The sequence below is a fragment of the Brachyhypopomus gauderio genome, chromosome 1 (assembly GCF_052324685.1).
Source record: "Brachyhypopomus gauderio isolate BG-103 chromosome 1, BGAUD_0.2, whole genome shotgun sequence".
NCBI classification, from domain to species: domain Eukaryota; kingdom Metazoa; phylum Chordata; class Actinopteri; order Gymnotiformes; family Hypopomidae; genus Brachyhypopomus; species Brachyhypopomus gauderio.
Window position 1 is genome coordinate 31,909,335 of NC_135211.1, and position 14,606 is coordinate 31,923,940.

The 14,606-nt window shown below is 40.8% G+C and overlaps 1 protein-coding gene across 5 annotated transcripts in view; it reads right to left on the reverse strand.

Moving 5' to 3' along the window:
• The window catches only part of slc6a1b (solute carrier family 6 member 1b), a 103,365-nt gene that overhangs the window by 3,628 nt on the left and 85,131 nt on the right, over positions 1-14,606 (reverse strand). For 3 of the 5 annotated variants that reach the window (XM_077009878.1, XM_077009887.1, XM_077009896.1), the window contains 9 exons: positions 2,768-3,154; positions 2,330-2,461; positions 1,946-2,046; positions 1,689-1,798; positions 1,279-1,411; positions 804-938; positions 595-698; positions 293-417; positions 80-192 (listed from right to left, as the gene is read on the reverse strand). In XM_077009878.1, the coding sequence (XP_076865993.1) occupies positions 80-192; positions 293-417; positions 595-698; positions 804-938; positions 1,279-1,411; positions 1,689-1,798; positions 1,946-2,046; positions 2,330-2,461; positions 2,768-3,002 (1,188 nt within the window). In that variant the 5' untranslated portion in view covers positions 3,003-3,154. Of the gene's footprint in view, positions 1-79; positions 193-292; positions 418-594; positions 699-803; positions 939-1,278; positions 1,412-1,688; positions 1,799-1,945; positions 2,047-2,329; positions 2,462-2,767; positions 3,155-3,559; positions 3,858-3,880; positions 4,562-14,606 lie in introns of those variants that run through there. The other 2 variants (XM_077009871.1, XM_077009905.1) reach the window with 2 other exon arrangements.

Below are 14,606 nucleotides of genomic sequence, written 5' to 3' on the forward strand. Positions count from 1 at the left end.
CTGAAGTGTGGATTTCACATGTTAGCAGATGCATTATGAAATAGCAACTCTTATGTACCATCTATAACCTGTTAATTACCTGGCTGTCTATTCCAAGCATAAGCAGCATGGAAAAGAACAATATTGCCCAAAGAGGTGAAATGGGCAGTTGGGTAACTGCCTCTGGGTAGGCTAAGAACGCCAGACCAGGACCTGAAAGAAGAAGCATTTAGAATTTTGTCATTGTCCATTCACCCGATTTTCTAACATGTTCTAATCACATTTCAAGCCTTTTACATTTGACCATGATTACCTGATGCTGCCACATCTGCAATTGGCCTTTTGGTGATGTGAGCCATGAAACCAACAATGGAGAAGATGACGAAGCCGGCGAACATGCTGGTGAAGGAGTTGATGCAGCAGACGATGATCGAATCCCTGTGGAATGAGCAACAGATTTTCAGTTAAAATGTTCTGTTGATCTCATATCCATCATTCACCAGCACTGATGTATGTACTGTAGTATTGTCAACTGTCAACATATCCATGTTGTAAAAGCTTTCGCCCTTTTATTTTTCATGGTTTTTTAAGGGAGAGTGGAATGCCTCTCATTACTTGTATACATTGTTGTTAAAGGTGTTGTAGCTCCCGAGGGCGATGAGTGACCCAAGGCCCAGCCCATAGGAGAAGAAAATCTGAGTGGCAGCATCAAGCCACACCTGAGAACATGAATGAGACATGAGTGAGACAAGGGTGAAACATGGAGGAGAAAGAAGTTGGTCAATGTGAGCCCACCAATACACAGTCAATGGGAGATTACGTACCTCTGACTCCTTCAGTTTCTCAAAGTCAGGTGTGATGTAGAACAAAATGCCTTCTTTGGCCCCAGGCAGTGTAACCCCACGGAAGAACAAAATCAGTAACATAAAGTAGGGATATGTAGCTGAGAAGTACACCACCTGAAAACAGATGTTCACTGGATTAGTGAAGGCCAGAATAGTCCAGAATAGGGGGCATTGTTTTAAGCAAAAAGTGTTAAGTAATCACTACTAATAACACCTCCTGGGGAAGGCCAATCATTACAGAGCTCAACAAGGCACTAATGACCCTAAAGTGCCCAGGGACTGTTTAGACTGTTGGGAATTAAGAGAGAAATGCTCTACTGCCTGGAGTAGTGACCACTTCTAAACATTGAAACGTGATATTGGCAGTGTTAAAACTGCCCAGAAAGGTGCTGTTAAATCAGATTAGCACAAATGCAAAAAATCAGTAAAGAAACCAAAAAATTACTGTCCTTACCTTTCCTGTCCAACCCACACCTTTCCAGATACAAAAGTAGACTAATACCCAAGCAATGGCTAGAGTTATTGCAAGTGGAACTCTGATCTCCCCTGGTTTTTCCAAACCATCGGTTAGCTGATGCACATTACGTCTGAGGGTGACAGGGAAGCAAACATCACTGGTTGATGTTACATCTGAACAAATACAAACTGTTGTTGACAAAAAACTATCCCACTTAGTCAAAATACAGCCTTCATTGTTGATGCATGTCACAATGACTAGAGTTGTCCGTGAGCCAAGCGGAAACAAACGATGCATTTTTGTGCAAATAACACTGGTCCCTTTCTAAAGCTCAGGACAAAAGTCGATGTTTTGCATGCAAACTGGGATGCTGAATTCTGTATTGTTTCAGTAAATGGTGCACTTACTCCCAAAACTCCACAACGGCACTGGTCAAATTAGCAGAATTTGCTACGCTGTAATTTGAAAAACATCTGTCCGTATTCCAAGAATTGTCGCAGGATTTCCATGGTAAATCCTGAAACAGGACAATGTGGTGTTTGAGTAATGTATATATTGATGCATATAAATAAATTTAAAAAATATGTTTTTCCTTTCACCATTATGTCTTTAGCAATTAGGAAAGCTGTTTGATGTGGAAAGCTAGCAAATAAGCTGTACTTACTGTCGTGAAAGAGTTATAGAGATAGTAAATGGCCCAAGCAATGATGACAATGTAGTATATGTTAAGCCAGAAAGACAGAACTGCCGCCGCCAGGCCGACACCTAGGAGACATCATGGAAATGTGTGGGACATGTGTGGGACATGTGGGATACGTGTGGGACAAGGACCCGCCCGCAGCGATCCCGGATATATTCATATTTAATACATAGACTTTGCATGTAAAAACGGCAACGTTATGATTTTATCAATATTAAGACATCGTGTTGAAAATGTAACATTCCTTTAAAAGCATTTCATTGTCTTAAGGTAAATGCACAGCGGATGACTTGAGACCTTAAAAGATTCGAGTGGTTTATGTTAATGACATTTTCTTTACATGATTACCTTTGAACATAGGAGCTAGTTTCCATACTCCAAGTCCTCCAATCGATGTGTACTGACCAAGGGCAGTTTCAAGCAGAAACAACGGTACTCCAGCAAATATGAGCGTCAAAAAGTAAGGAATCAAGAAGGCCCCTAAACAGAAATTTAAAGCATGAGTAAAAAGATGTTTGGATAAAAGAAATTATTTCCCATTACTATTTCATCTTTTTTTTCAAAATAATCCACAGCTGGGACAATGTATGGATTCGTTGCACTTCGAATGATGATGGCGCACATTTGCGCACAGATGAAAATAGAAAATCTAAATTACTCATAGCATAGATATTATTCAGATTACTCAGGACAGAAAATTTACTTTGCCAAGAAAGCAGTTGTGTACGGAAATCCTTTTACAAAAAAAAAAAAAAAAAAAAAAAAAAAAACGCCACGCGTGTTTACCTCCACCGTTCTTTCCACAAAGATAGGGAAATCTCCAGACGTTGCCAAGTCCAATAGCGTACCCCACACACGACAAAAGAAAGTCAAATTTTCCAGCCCACGTTTCCCTGTCCGGGAGTTCCTTTTTCTTCTGGACTTTGACAACCAAGGTTTTTGGTTTATCATTGGTGGTAGGCGCTTCGTTCACCTCTGTTAAAACGTGTCCATCCGAAGCTTTTGTACCATTTGTCGCCATATCTCTGGATTTTGCAGAGGTCCTGGTAGGCGGACGGAATATTTCAGCACCAGTCCACGTAGACAGCAGTTTCGCGGTTCGATGCCCAATCTTAAGCGCGAGCGCCGGGTGGGAATGTGCGAGTCAGCTGGCCAAGAGTGGTCGGCAGAAATCTGGGATAAAAGCCAGTACATCATTAAAAAATATATATTTGGATACGTAAGGTCAGTAACAGTGTAAGGTCATAAAGTACTCTTTTCGTGTTTAAAATTATTTGTGGCAACTGTGAGGTTTAAGAGTCAAATCTAAGTCAAATGCGAGGTGCACGACGCATTTATTTAACAATACCACACAAACTTTGATCACCAAAACAATTATTCTTACTTATACAGAAAAATCGATGTGGAATTGCAATCCTAGTAGCTAACATTCATGCACCAGTCAAATGAAATTATAGATCGAACTTTTCGCCTGATTTACGCGCATTAAAACGTAATTGAAAATTATATTTTTCTTTTGGACTCGAGTGTCTCCAATAGACTGCTATTTTAAATAAGAATATGTGTTACTGTATTTACCACCAGTTAAATAAAAGCGCCCAGAGAGTGAATATTACGGCAATTATAGCGTTCCGCTTTACGCCTTTACGCGCCTATTCCTACAGTTAATAAAAAGTATTCAGCGAAATTAAAAACATAATTTTCAAACAGTTGCATGCTAGCGACGCTCCATCTTTCTCGTTAGTTTCTAAGAAAAGCTTTCGTTCTTCATGTGTTTCGTGCGCGCTCCTGCAAACGCCTTAAACAATGGACTACTTGACAACCCAAGACGCAGTCGCTTGAATCGCCATAAATGTCACAATTAAGAGTTTAGTAGAGCTGAAAAGGTGCTGTACTTACAACTGAACAGCTTTCCCTGCCAAATCTCAAGCGACGGGAGAAATTCTTCCTTAAGTCGAATACGTAGAATTTTAGCTGCGCAAACCAAAGCCAAATGTTTCCATAAAGACACGTGAAACAAAGTACTATCCGGGTGGAAAAGGTGAGCTCGTGCTTCAGAGTGAGGTGCTGTCCAAAAGAGTGGTGCTGAAAAAACGGGGGACGACGAGCGGAAAGAGCAGATTTGCCTTGTACCACCACCTAACATCAGCGACCAGAGATGTTACATGGAGCACAAATCCCCACTCTCATCTACATAGCGTCAATGTCATCTGAAAGTCGAACCTCCCCGTGTACAACATTTCCACCACTGAGAACGCAGTGGCTCAACACTGGAGTATCTTCTTGTCTCGTGGCTTTTTATACGGTTTGTGCGTGTGTGTTTTTAATGTGTGTGAATGTAAATGTGCGTGCGTGCGTATGTTTTGTCATATATATTTAGAGTGGCCATTCATTGCTGTCAAGTTCTCTCCCAACCTTTTATAAACAATGACTTCATTGTCGAAATGCCACAATTACTCAAAACCAAGTTGTCAGAACAGTTATAAATGTATCTGCTTTTTAGTCATATTATATTTGTCAATGTGACTATATACTCTGTGATGGCTATAATCATTTTCGACAGCACACACTCTTTGACAGAGAAGCTCATCTGCCCCCCCCCCACCCCCCCTTCATAAACCAAAACTAGACAGACACTGAAACAAAAGACACTGTCAAACATTTAAGGCTATATAAAAGTACAAACTAATTTACTCTAGTTGTGCTAACAATTTCCAGAGTGGCAGATCCAGAAGATGATGCCAATCACATTGTGGTCTCTGTGAAACAGAGATAAGGGAGACGATCAATAAGTGAAGTCTGGGGTGAGAGATAAATTGAAAATTGTGCTTATAATCTTCTTAGCTGGCTGTCTCCTGAAAGCAAACACCCTTGTGGAGGGAATCCAAGGAATTTTCCCTTCACAGTCTTTAACATTCATATTGCAATAAATTAAATGTTTCCAGTGAGATGTTATGCAGTTAATTTATCTCGACATCTGAGTAAAAACAAGTACTTATAAAGCATTTTGTTGCTTTAGAAATTACATTATGTCTCTGTAGTAGGCAGCCTTGTAGTCTAAATGTACATGCCAACCTTGCACTAAGATCTTTTTCAACAGTATAAATGAGATAAAGACTGTTGGAAAATATGGTAGAGTGGTTCATTGTCCCATATCTGGAGCCTGCCAAGAACTATGTGTATCAAAATCTCTCCTAACATTTAGGTTCAGAATTTAGTATTCCACTGTGTAATTCTGGGTTCCTGTATTTTTTAAATCAGAAGATTACCCAGAAGTTGCTTTTGGTTTACAGTTTAGTACATCTCTTAATTCCATTCCATAATGGTTATTTTACAGAATCTCTACAAAAAGATGTTTTGCAGCATGCACAGCAAATTTTATTTGCTTGTGAGCCCAGTGCAAGTGTGTCCAACTCTGTAGCTTAGGCTGAGGTCTCTCGAAGTTCATAGCTGCTTCTACAGCATCTGCCACTGCAAGAAGACTTTCCTCACTAAGCCTTGAGTTGAATAAGGTGTGACAATGGAGGGAAACTGTAGCTGTTCAGGAACACAGTTCTCCATGTAGGCCCAGCCTTGGCACTGCTACAAACTGCAACAAGGCTGCAGAGGGCAATACTAGAAAGCCAGAATCACTCTTCAGCTTTAGCCGATGCCATCAAGTAGAGTAGCAGAGAGTAGGAGTACGATGACGACAGATGGTGAACCAATGAGGGGTGGACTGACCTACGGATGATACAAAATGAAATTTAGCATTTAGAATCCCATCTGGTTTATTCAGCCTCTGGGGATGGGGAGCTCGACTCTACCGCACGTCTGCAGAGCTGCAGTGAGCTTTCTGGTGTCTGGTGTGGCACACTTGATTACTCAACTGTGCACTCTCATAGTTGCATAAGATGCATTTATTAGATCTTTTGTAGACTCAAACAAGTGAGCAACAGTATCACACTCCCTAAACTGATCGTACAGTGTAAGAGGATTTTGCCTAACACCAAATGCATGGAAGAAGAAAATGTATAACTGCCTTTAGTGTGAGTGTGTGTGTGTGTTGTATAATATCCAGGAGTAGGAATACTCTTTTGACTGTTATGCAAACGGGGAAGAGGCTACATGACTCTGGAAAGTGCTTAGTGTGCTGACACTACACTGTCTGGCTGATTACACTACACTGTCTGTCTGGCTACACTACACTGTCTATCTGATTACACTACACTGTCTGTCTGGCTACACCACACTGTGTGACATATTTCCAGGATCTTGCTCATGATTTCACAAATGAAGAGTGTCACCAAAACATGCTCATGTCAAGAACTAATCCCAACTTCTCGAGCACGTCAGCAGTCCTGCACAGTTTCCTTTGGACTTGTGAAAGTTCAGTTAGGAAAGTCAGTTTGAGATGTAAAAGTGGATTACATTCATCTATGGACTGCTACTTGGTACCAAAACTGCAATAACAGAATATTAGCAGGGAAAAACATTGAAGCATGTTTGTAACACTGACAAACAAACTGAAATAAAATATATGCACATGACCCTTCATCACACTCATCATCATCCCTCCGGCAGCATTCAGTGTTCTGATTACCTTCTACATTATTGTACAAAATGTAAATCTACATTCAGTCTGCCTTTTAACAGGATTTAAGCTGAATGTTCCACAATAGTGAGGTACAGAATCAAATCAGAATCAAATTTATTTGTATAGCACTTTTCACAACACATGTTGTCACAAAGCAGCATTACAATCTTTACAGGATTCACAAGGTTAACAATCGTATGGGTCCAAATCCCTAATGAGCAAGCCAAAGGCGACAGTGGCAAGGAAAAACTCCCTATGATGGTGGGGAATAGGAAGAAACCTTGGGAGGACCAAGACTCAAAAGGGAACCCATCCTCCATTGGGCGGAACGTTAACACACAAAATCAAATTATACAGACGAATACACAAGTCACACACAAATCACACAATCAGACTAAGTATAAGGTAACTAGAATGAAAATTCTGGGTGTTGATATTGTCAATGTAAATGTCTTGTGATGAACGCCAGGTTTTCATTCCATGTCAGAGCAATGATATTGGTATTGTAGGCTCCAACTGCAGTGTTACTCCCCCGGTCAACCTCGGAGAAGAAAGATATGTGATGTGGTAAATATGTAACACATTAATCAAAGGCTAAAGTAAACAGATAAGTCTTATATAGATATTTGAGCTGTTTAGTCATGGCTACCTTGTTTTCCAGCTATGCTGGCCATCGGGAAAATTATATTTGAAGTACGAAGTCATGTGTTAAATATGCATTTAGGCTGGAGTGCTTGAATTAAGCAATGTGAGACAAGAGGGAGTGCTGCTCTCCCCAGTATCAGCAAAGCTATGATTCGCTCATCTGCACCAAGCTGCAGGTCTCCACGCTGGCCTGTTGGTGCTGTAGTGTTACTGCAGGTCAGCTACTCTGTATTGTTTATCTGCGTTTCCATTCATTGAGAGTCTATTGACATGCTTTGGTAGCATGCATGATTCTGATGAGTTAATAGCAAAGATCATTACGTTCTAAGACAGAGAATCACCATTAACGTAATAAACAGTTAATGGAACATACCCATACAGCCGACTGACACTTGTATAGTTACAATGTTGAATGAATGTTCAATTTATATAGCTCCTTTCAAGATACCCAAGGTCACTTTACAATTCTAACACAGGTACATGACCAATCACACTCCAGCAAGAAACAGCAGCCAATCATACACAGAGTATTTCTACCAGAATCCACAGCCCCCTGGGGGACTGAATGGGGTGCAGGAAGGGCAGAGAGGACAGACCCTAGTGACAGAGCACCATCCACCACCCATCCTCTACGTTTGTTTGCTGAAGCTAGAACACTTGAACTCAGAACCCAGAAGCCGAAACTCAAAAATCAATACACTTGAACTCAGAACTCAGAAGCTAGAACTCAGAATTCAGACATTTGAACTCAGAACCCAGAAGCTGGAAGTCAGAACCCAGAAACTAGAACTCCCACTCTCTGCTCTCTCACTGGGTTCCACTGCCAGGACTCTCTGCCTGTACTGAGACACTACAGTAAAACCAATTACTTGTACAGCTACTAGCTGATGGAGTCTGAGGGCAATTCATGTGGTGCACACAATGATAATTATGAACCTCGGGTGCAGAAACAACAGCAATGGCGGAATCCACCTCCACATGCCCATATCCCCTCAACGTGCCCATGTGCCCACATCCCCTCCACATGTACACAACCCCTCCACGTGCCCACATGCACACATCCCCTCCACGTGTCCACCTCCCCTGTGAGTCTGAACAACAGAGATATCATAAAATATACAGTATGTTGGAAAAAAAGATATATAGACTAAACTGGAAGGGTCCATTTTAAACTTTAAACAGAAAATGGAGCAAATACACAATGTGAAAATATTCTAAAATGACATTATATCATGTCTCATCTTTTTGATGTCCTGTCTTGTCCTGTCCTGTCTTGAGTTGTTTCTGGTTCTCTCAGCATGACAGTGATCATGTGACTGAAGCTCTACACCTCAGCATGTTGCTTCCAATGTTGTAAGGAGAATTACAGGCTGCAGGGCTGAGCGCCAAATGTGCTCTCGTAGTTCACTCGGTCAACAAGCTGGGGCGCTATAATTCTGGATGGCCTTCATCCTGTGTTTGTGATTCAGTCTTAAATGGTTCAGGATGAGAGTAATGGATCCAATGATCCAACACTGACATATTTAAGCGCTTTGTGACAACATATGTTGTGAAAAGTGCTATACAAATATATTTTATTTGATTTGATATTTAGACTAAAGGTTAAATAAAAACTGGGAAAAGTACATAGCTGTGTATATACATGTATTGGTTAGGTAAAGGACTACACATTCCTTTTATATTATATAGAATGTACTATATATACTGGGTACACAAAAAATGAAGAGATGTAATCTGGTTAATATTATGAAGCTCCTCTGTCCGACATCGTAAACACATACAGTATGATGAATAAAATGAGTCACCAATACATTTCAAACGTAAGGGCATTTATTTGTTGTGGGTCTTACTCTAACAGGCCAGACATCTTCGTATGTGTTAAAGTATGTTTGTGAGGGAAATCCAGCTAACTAAGCAGTCAGGTGAATATTTGATACACTGTACTACAAATTCTCTGGAAATAACAGAATTTTGACACTCACTGCAAATGAGTTACTGCAATTAATTGTATGCTAACATTTTTTATTTATTTTTTTTGTTGCTAACATTTTTCAATAAGGCCTGGGTTACATGGGTCATGGGCCATGGCCTCTATTTTACTGGGCAATTAGCAACAAATATCTTACAGGGCATCTCACATTTACTGTAGCTGGACAATTTTTTTTCTATACTAATTTTATATCAGCTTTCCTCATAGCAGTTTTTTAGCCAGTCACATCGTGAGCATTAATATCAGCTAGTCCTTGAATAATACTGCTTATATGTCATTATGCGTCATGTGAGATGTTACCGAGATGTTCCAATGTTCCATTACAGTCACTGGTTTATTCAAGGTAAATGATCCACTAGTAATATAGCACTGATAATACAGTGAGTCTCCTGTTTTACAGATCTAGGACACTTAGCCAGTGTCAAAAGTAACAGTATATTCCCAGTAAACCGTTGCAGCAACGTTGGGTAAATGTCCGTGTGTGTCAGGCTATGTGGGACCTTCCTCTGACTACACTCAGCTTCCCCACATCCCTGCACGAGTGGCACGGTGAAAAGATGCAGCGACTATCTGTCTGTTTGGAGAAGTTCTCCCAGACTGGTGCTATCAAGGATGATTCTTGAGAACATTCATTTAGCATTTCAGCTGGCTTCACGTTTGGAGAACAAGACGCTTCCTCGAGTCCTCGTGATGATTCATTTGTCCGTTCTGTCACTCTACAGGTTACTTCATGTCATCAGACAACCGTTTACAGTGCAAATAAATAACATGTCTGAACTTCAATGCATGTTGCTCTTGCACCAGGACCATTGGCTGTAGCACCATACAAGATACACCATAGTTTTTCTTTCAGGTGTGATTGCTCAGTAAATATGCATTTCACTTTATTCCCTCAGACCATATTTTAATGCCAGTGGGTTCTGTTAGTAATTAAACCTACCAGTGATTGGCTAACTAATACCTCATGCTCATCAATACCACTGTATAACTCATGTAGCTGCCCTGTAATCAAACATCTCTAGTCTAAGTGGGGAAAACTGCTCCCACAGCTTGTAAGGAGTTCTTTCTTTTCTTTCTTGTGAGCAATTTTAATGGGTATTTTTAAACCGGCTAGTGCCAGCAACACTCATGATTTATAATCTCTCCTCTCAGCTCTTGTAAACAAGAAATCACAATCATCCAAACTAATTTGCTTCGGCAAAATTGTCAATGTTTGCTTTATTCGGCTGAATGAGCAACTGGTAATTAAGAGCTATTGTTTTAATTCATAACTGTAGAATGCAAAGCAGAGACATAGACAGTGGCCTGTACCTCAAAGATAATGAATTTCATCACAGACTCTTTGACTGTCAGATTCACAGGAACAGAAAAGGATTGGGACTATGTGGAAGAGAACCACAATATTATACTGCAGGCTAAAGCTAGTATGAATCCCAGCCAACCATACTGAAATATATTTATTCAGATTCCCCTTCTAGATCAAAAACATAATTTTTTCTGCTCAAGCATAGGTCTACGTGGTCGGACAGCACGTCACTACCTAGTCAATATAAAGAACTGCACCAAAGAAGAGATGTAAGTACTGACCATATTATGCTTGTGACTAAGCTAACCTTTCCTCACACATTTAAAAGAAGACAGCACTTCCTGTTTGATCTGCTCAAAATTAGAATCAAGGTTAATCAAACGTAGGTTCTTTGTAGTACTGTCTGAACGTTTGTTGATTCATTGGAGCTTTAAGTATGCTATGAAATGTTAGCAGACTAAAATATTTCATCTAATTCCAACAGAACAGAATAGAAATTTATGCAATTAGAGCACCATGAGGTAATGCTTATGTTCTTGTCATTCATTGTATATCGCAACTGAAATTAGCATTCCGGCTAAAGCTGTTTTTCTTTTGGCAAATCATTCAAGCCTGGCATTCCAAATGTTCTCAATATAAACATATACTCTATGGACAAAAGTATATGATGTAAAAATGTAAAAGAGCTTAATGAACCTTGTGTCAGCAGAAATGGTTCAGTTGCATTCAAAAACTAGTTTACTTGAGTCTACTAAAGTTGATTGAGCAGATTGAGGGTATTAAGTTCCATTGATAACATTTGTTCAGATCAGCACCATGTGTAGATGATGTCTTCCAGAATTATGCTATGCTGTTGGATCTTCAAAAATCAGAAAACCAAGGAAACCTAGCTTATTGCTAGAATACTGCTGGGCACAGTGTGACTGGTTCTAACTAAGGTTAAATCTACACTCAGCACTGTCCCACAGGTGAAACCAACATAGAGGGGATTCAGGCCAATGTGAAAAGTGCCATTAATGAACATTTCACACCCAAACCATTTCAACTTGGAGTTGTCCCCCATTTCACATCTGTAACAGCTTCTGAGCTCCCAGAAGGTTTTCCACAAGGTTTTGGAGTGTGTCTGTGGGATCCGCTGCCCATTCAGTCAAAGAGAGGAATTCAGAGGTCAGGCACTGATGGAGGATGAGAAGATCTGGCATGCAGTAGACCTTCCAATTCATCCCAAAAGTGTTAAATGGGGTTCAGATCTCTGTGCAGACCGGGTGACATCCTCCATACCAAACTCATCAAATCATATCTTTATGAAAGCCCTGTTCCAGCATGACGACAGAAGGAGCTGCTCACCACGTCACTCCACACTCTGTATTGTGCATAGTGATCTTTGGCTTTGATGCAGCTGCTCAGCCATGCAAACCCATTTTATGAAGCTCCTGATACAAAGTCTCTTGTGCTGATGTGGCTTCCAAAGGCTGTTTGGAAGTCTGTAGTGAGTGATGCAACAGAGGACAAGCACACTGTACCCGACATGCTTCAGCAACCGGAGGCCCTTCCCTGTGAGACCCTGTGGTCTGCTGCTTCATGACTGTTGTTCCTCCTAGATACTTCAAAATTACAGTGATAGACTTTGCAGATAGACCACTTTATCACTCCATTTATCGTCCCAGAGATCTCCATTATGACCCGTTCCACTACCAGAGTTTGTCTGTGGAGATTACATGGCTATTTGCTTCATACAGCTGTCTGCAGTGGGTGGGGCTGAAATACCTGAATTTAATAATTATGTGGCCGTTCATATACTTTTGGCCATACACTGAACCTTTAGTTGAATTTGTTAATAGAAATGACATTTAATTATACAGGTGATCATTTTATGTCAAACATTCTTAATTTGACTTATTGTCTATTGTTATATGTAGCATTGTGTTTCTTGCACTATATGGCTGCTGTATGTGCAGGAAAAAGATTTTCTTGACTTATGATTCATGACTTATGTGAATTTTTTTTACTTCCACTCCAGAATATATAGATGTAAAAGATGTACTTATGGCAACGGAAGAAAAAACATTACATCACGGCGAATCAATTATGAGGTTATTGTCACAGATAACAAAAGGAGCAAGATTAAATCTTTCTGTGCTCCTAGATTCACTGGAATGGGGAAAGGATAAAGATCCAGCGCATTCACATACTGAGTAAACAGCCAAAGCCTTTCAGAATAAGTGCTCCTCTTTCTCAGTATACACACAACCCGAAACATGTGCGGAATACCAAAGGAGTCCTCCCGAAGATCCCTGCACAGTGTCTAGACCAAACCCAGCTAAGCATGCCGCAGAAAAGCACAATGCCCTTCCGCAACAAATTGCCAGGAAGATCAGGGCTAATTTGTCCTGTAGTTTCGTTGAGCACGGTATTGAACACGGCTATGGGAATATGACACGGCAAGGAGGGAAGAGCTAAGCAAAATCGGGCCCTTTCTTCCATTCATGCGGAGGAAACAAGGCCTCGCCATGTCACATCCATTTACGCGTGACACTCCGGGTTCCAGAATGCGGCCGCTCCTCATTGGTAAGGCGGTCAGGTCGGCTGCGTCGAGTTCCAGAAGGGGCTCAGTTCCCGGCTTCCGCTTCCAGTGAATGGACGAGGACAACGCCGGTGTGTCTGTTGCCAGGAAATTGCTGAAGGTACTCATGGGCCACTTTTGCGGGGGACGGGGGGGGGTTGGGGGGGGGGGGGGGGGTTGGGGGGGGTGGGGGGTGGGGGGGGGGGGGGGGGGAGCGAAGAGCGAAAAGCAAAACAAACGGCTGCCCATTCTCACAAAGCCAGAACAGCAGGAGACGCTGCAGCAACTGCAAAAAAATACCCAGACAAGACGCGAAGTGTTTCAAGTGCAGAGTGCAGACTCCTATTACGACATGTCACTGTTCCCAACATACAGAGGTCTTAGGACTCACTAACCCTCACTAATCATACGAAGCCCATTATACTTGTAGAATGATCCTAAGAAATGTTACATGTTATAAGGTATAATGCTAAAAGCTTTGCAAGCCAAGGGTAACCATAACATGGTTAGTTACCTCAACAAACATACTGCTGAAGGCATTGTGTTGATCTGGAGCAGGCTCAAAATATGGTGAGAAATGTACAAATGCTCAAAATTAATAATTCATATTTTTTATTAATAGTAATAGTGATAATTATAGCTGGACATAATAGTAACACAGAAATAAATCAAAATTCCATTATTAAACCATTAATACAATGAAGAAAGTGATAGAAATCTATAGTTCTCTATAAAAATGAGCGGACAAAGAACAAAAGGAGGACACGGAAATGCAGGTGGTGGTTTGAGATTGCATTCATTCTGGCTTAGAATAATAACATTACCTTCTTGGACTTCCTGCATGGTCTAGATATTTAAGCTGGTGCCTCAGTGCCTTTTGTCAATTACAGAGAATGTTTGAAGAGAAGTGTAAAATAGGAATGGCTATGAAAGCTGAAGGACTAGAGGAGATGAGCATGGCTCATTGTAATTGGCTGAGATACGCAAGCAACTAAAACTGAGGCTGTTCCACACAATGGGGAACTAAGATGGCGCCATTTATGGTTGTGTAACATAATTACCCTAAAAGTGAGGAGAACTGAGTCACTATGAATTTATGTTTTTCTGCTAAATGTGAGACGTGTGAGAGCTATATCTTGTCTTATTGCATAGCTTCACAAATGTACTCTTCTAACCTATGAAAGAAGGTCAGCTTTGAGTTTCTTTGCATGTTTTTTCTTCCAACACCTTTTCTCTTACCAGCATTCCTTTTGGGAACACTACTTTTCCATTTGCAGATATACATAAATGGTCTTTTTTGCTAGCACTATTACATTAGGTCTATGCTGGGACGTTTCATCCTGATGCTACTTTGGTATCAGCAGGAGACAGGATGCATGTCAGAGCATTTCTGCAGGAACTGGCATCAATACAGGCAGCTGGCATCAATCAGGCAGGCGAGGGGATCATACGGAAATCCATATTCACAAATGGAAGAACAGGATAACTTGATCAAAATTGGATAAATGGGAAAGAAGATTCAAACTTTGAATGGCTGAGAAATGC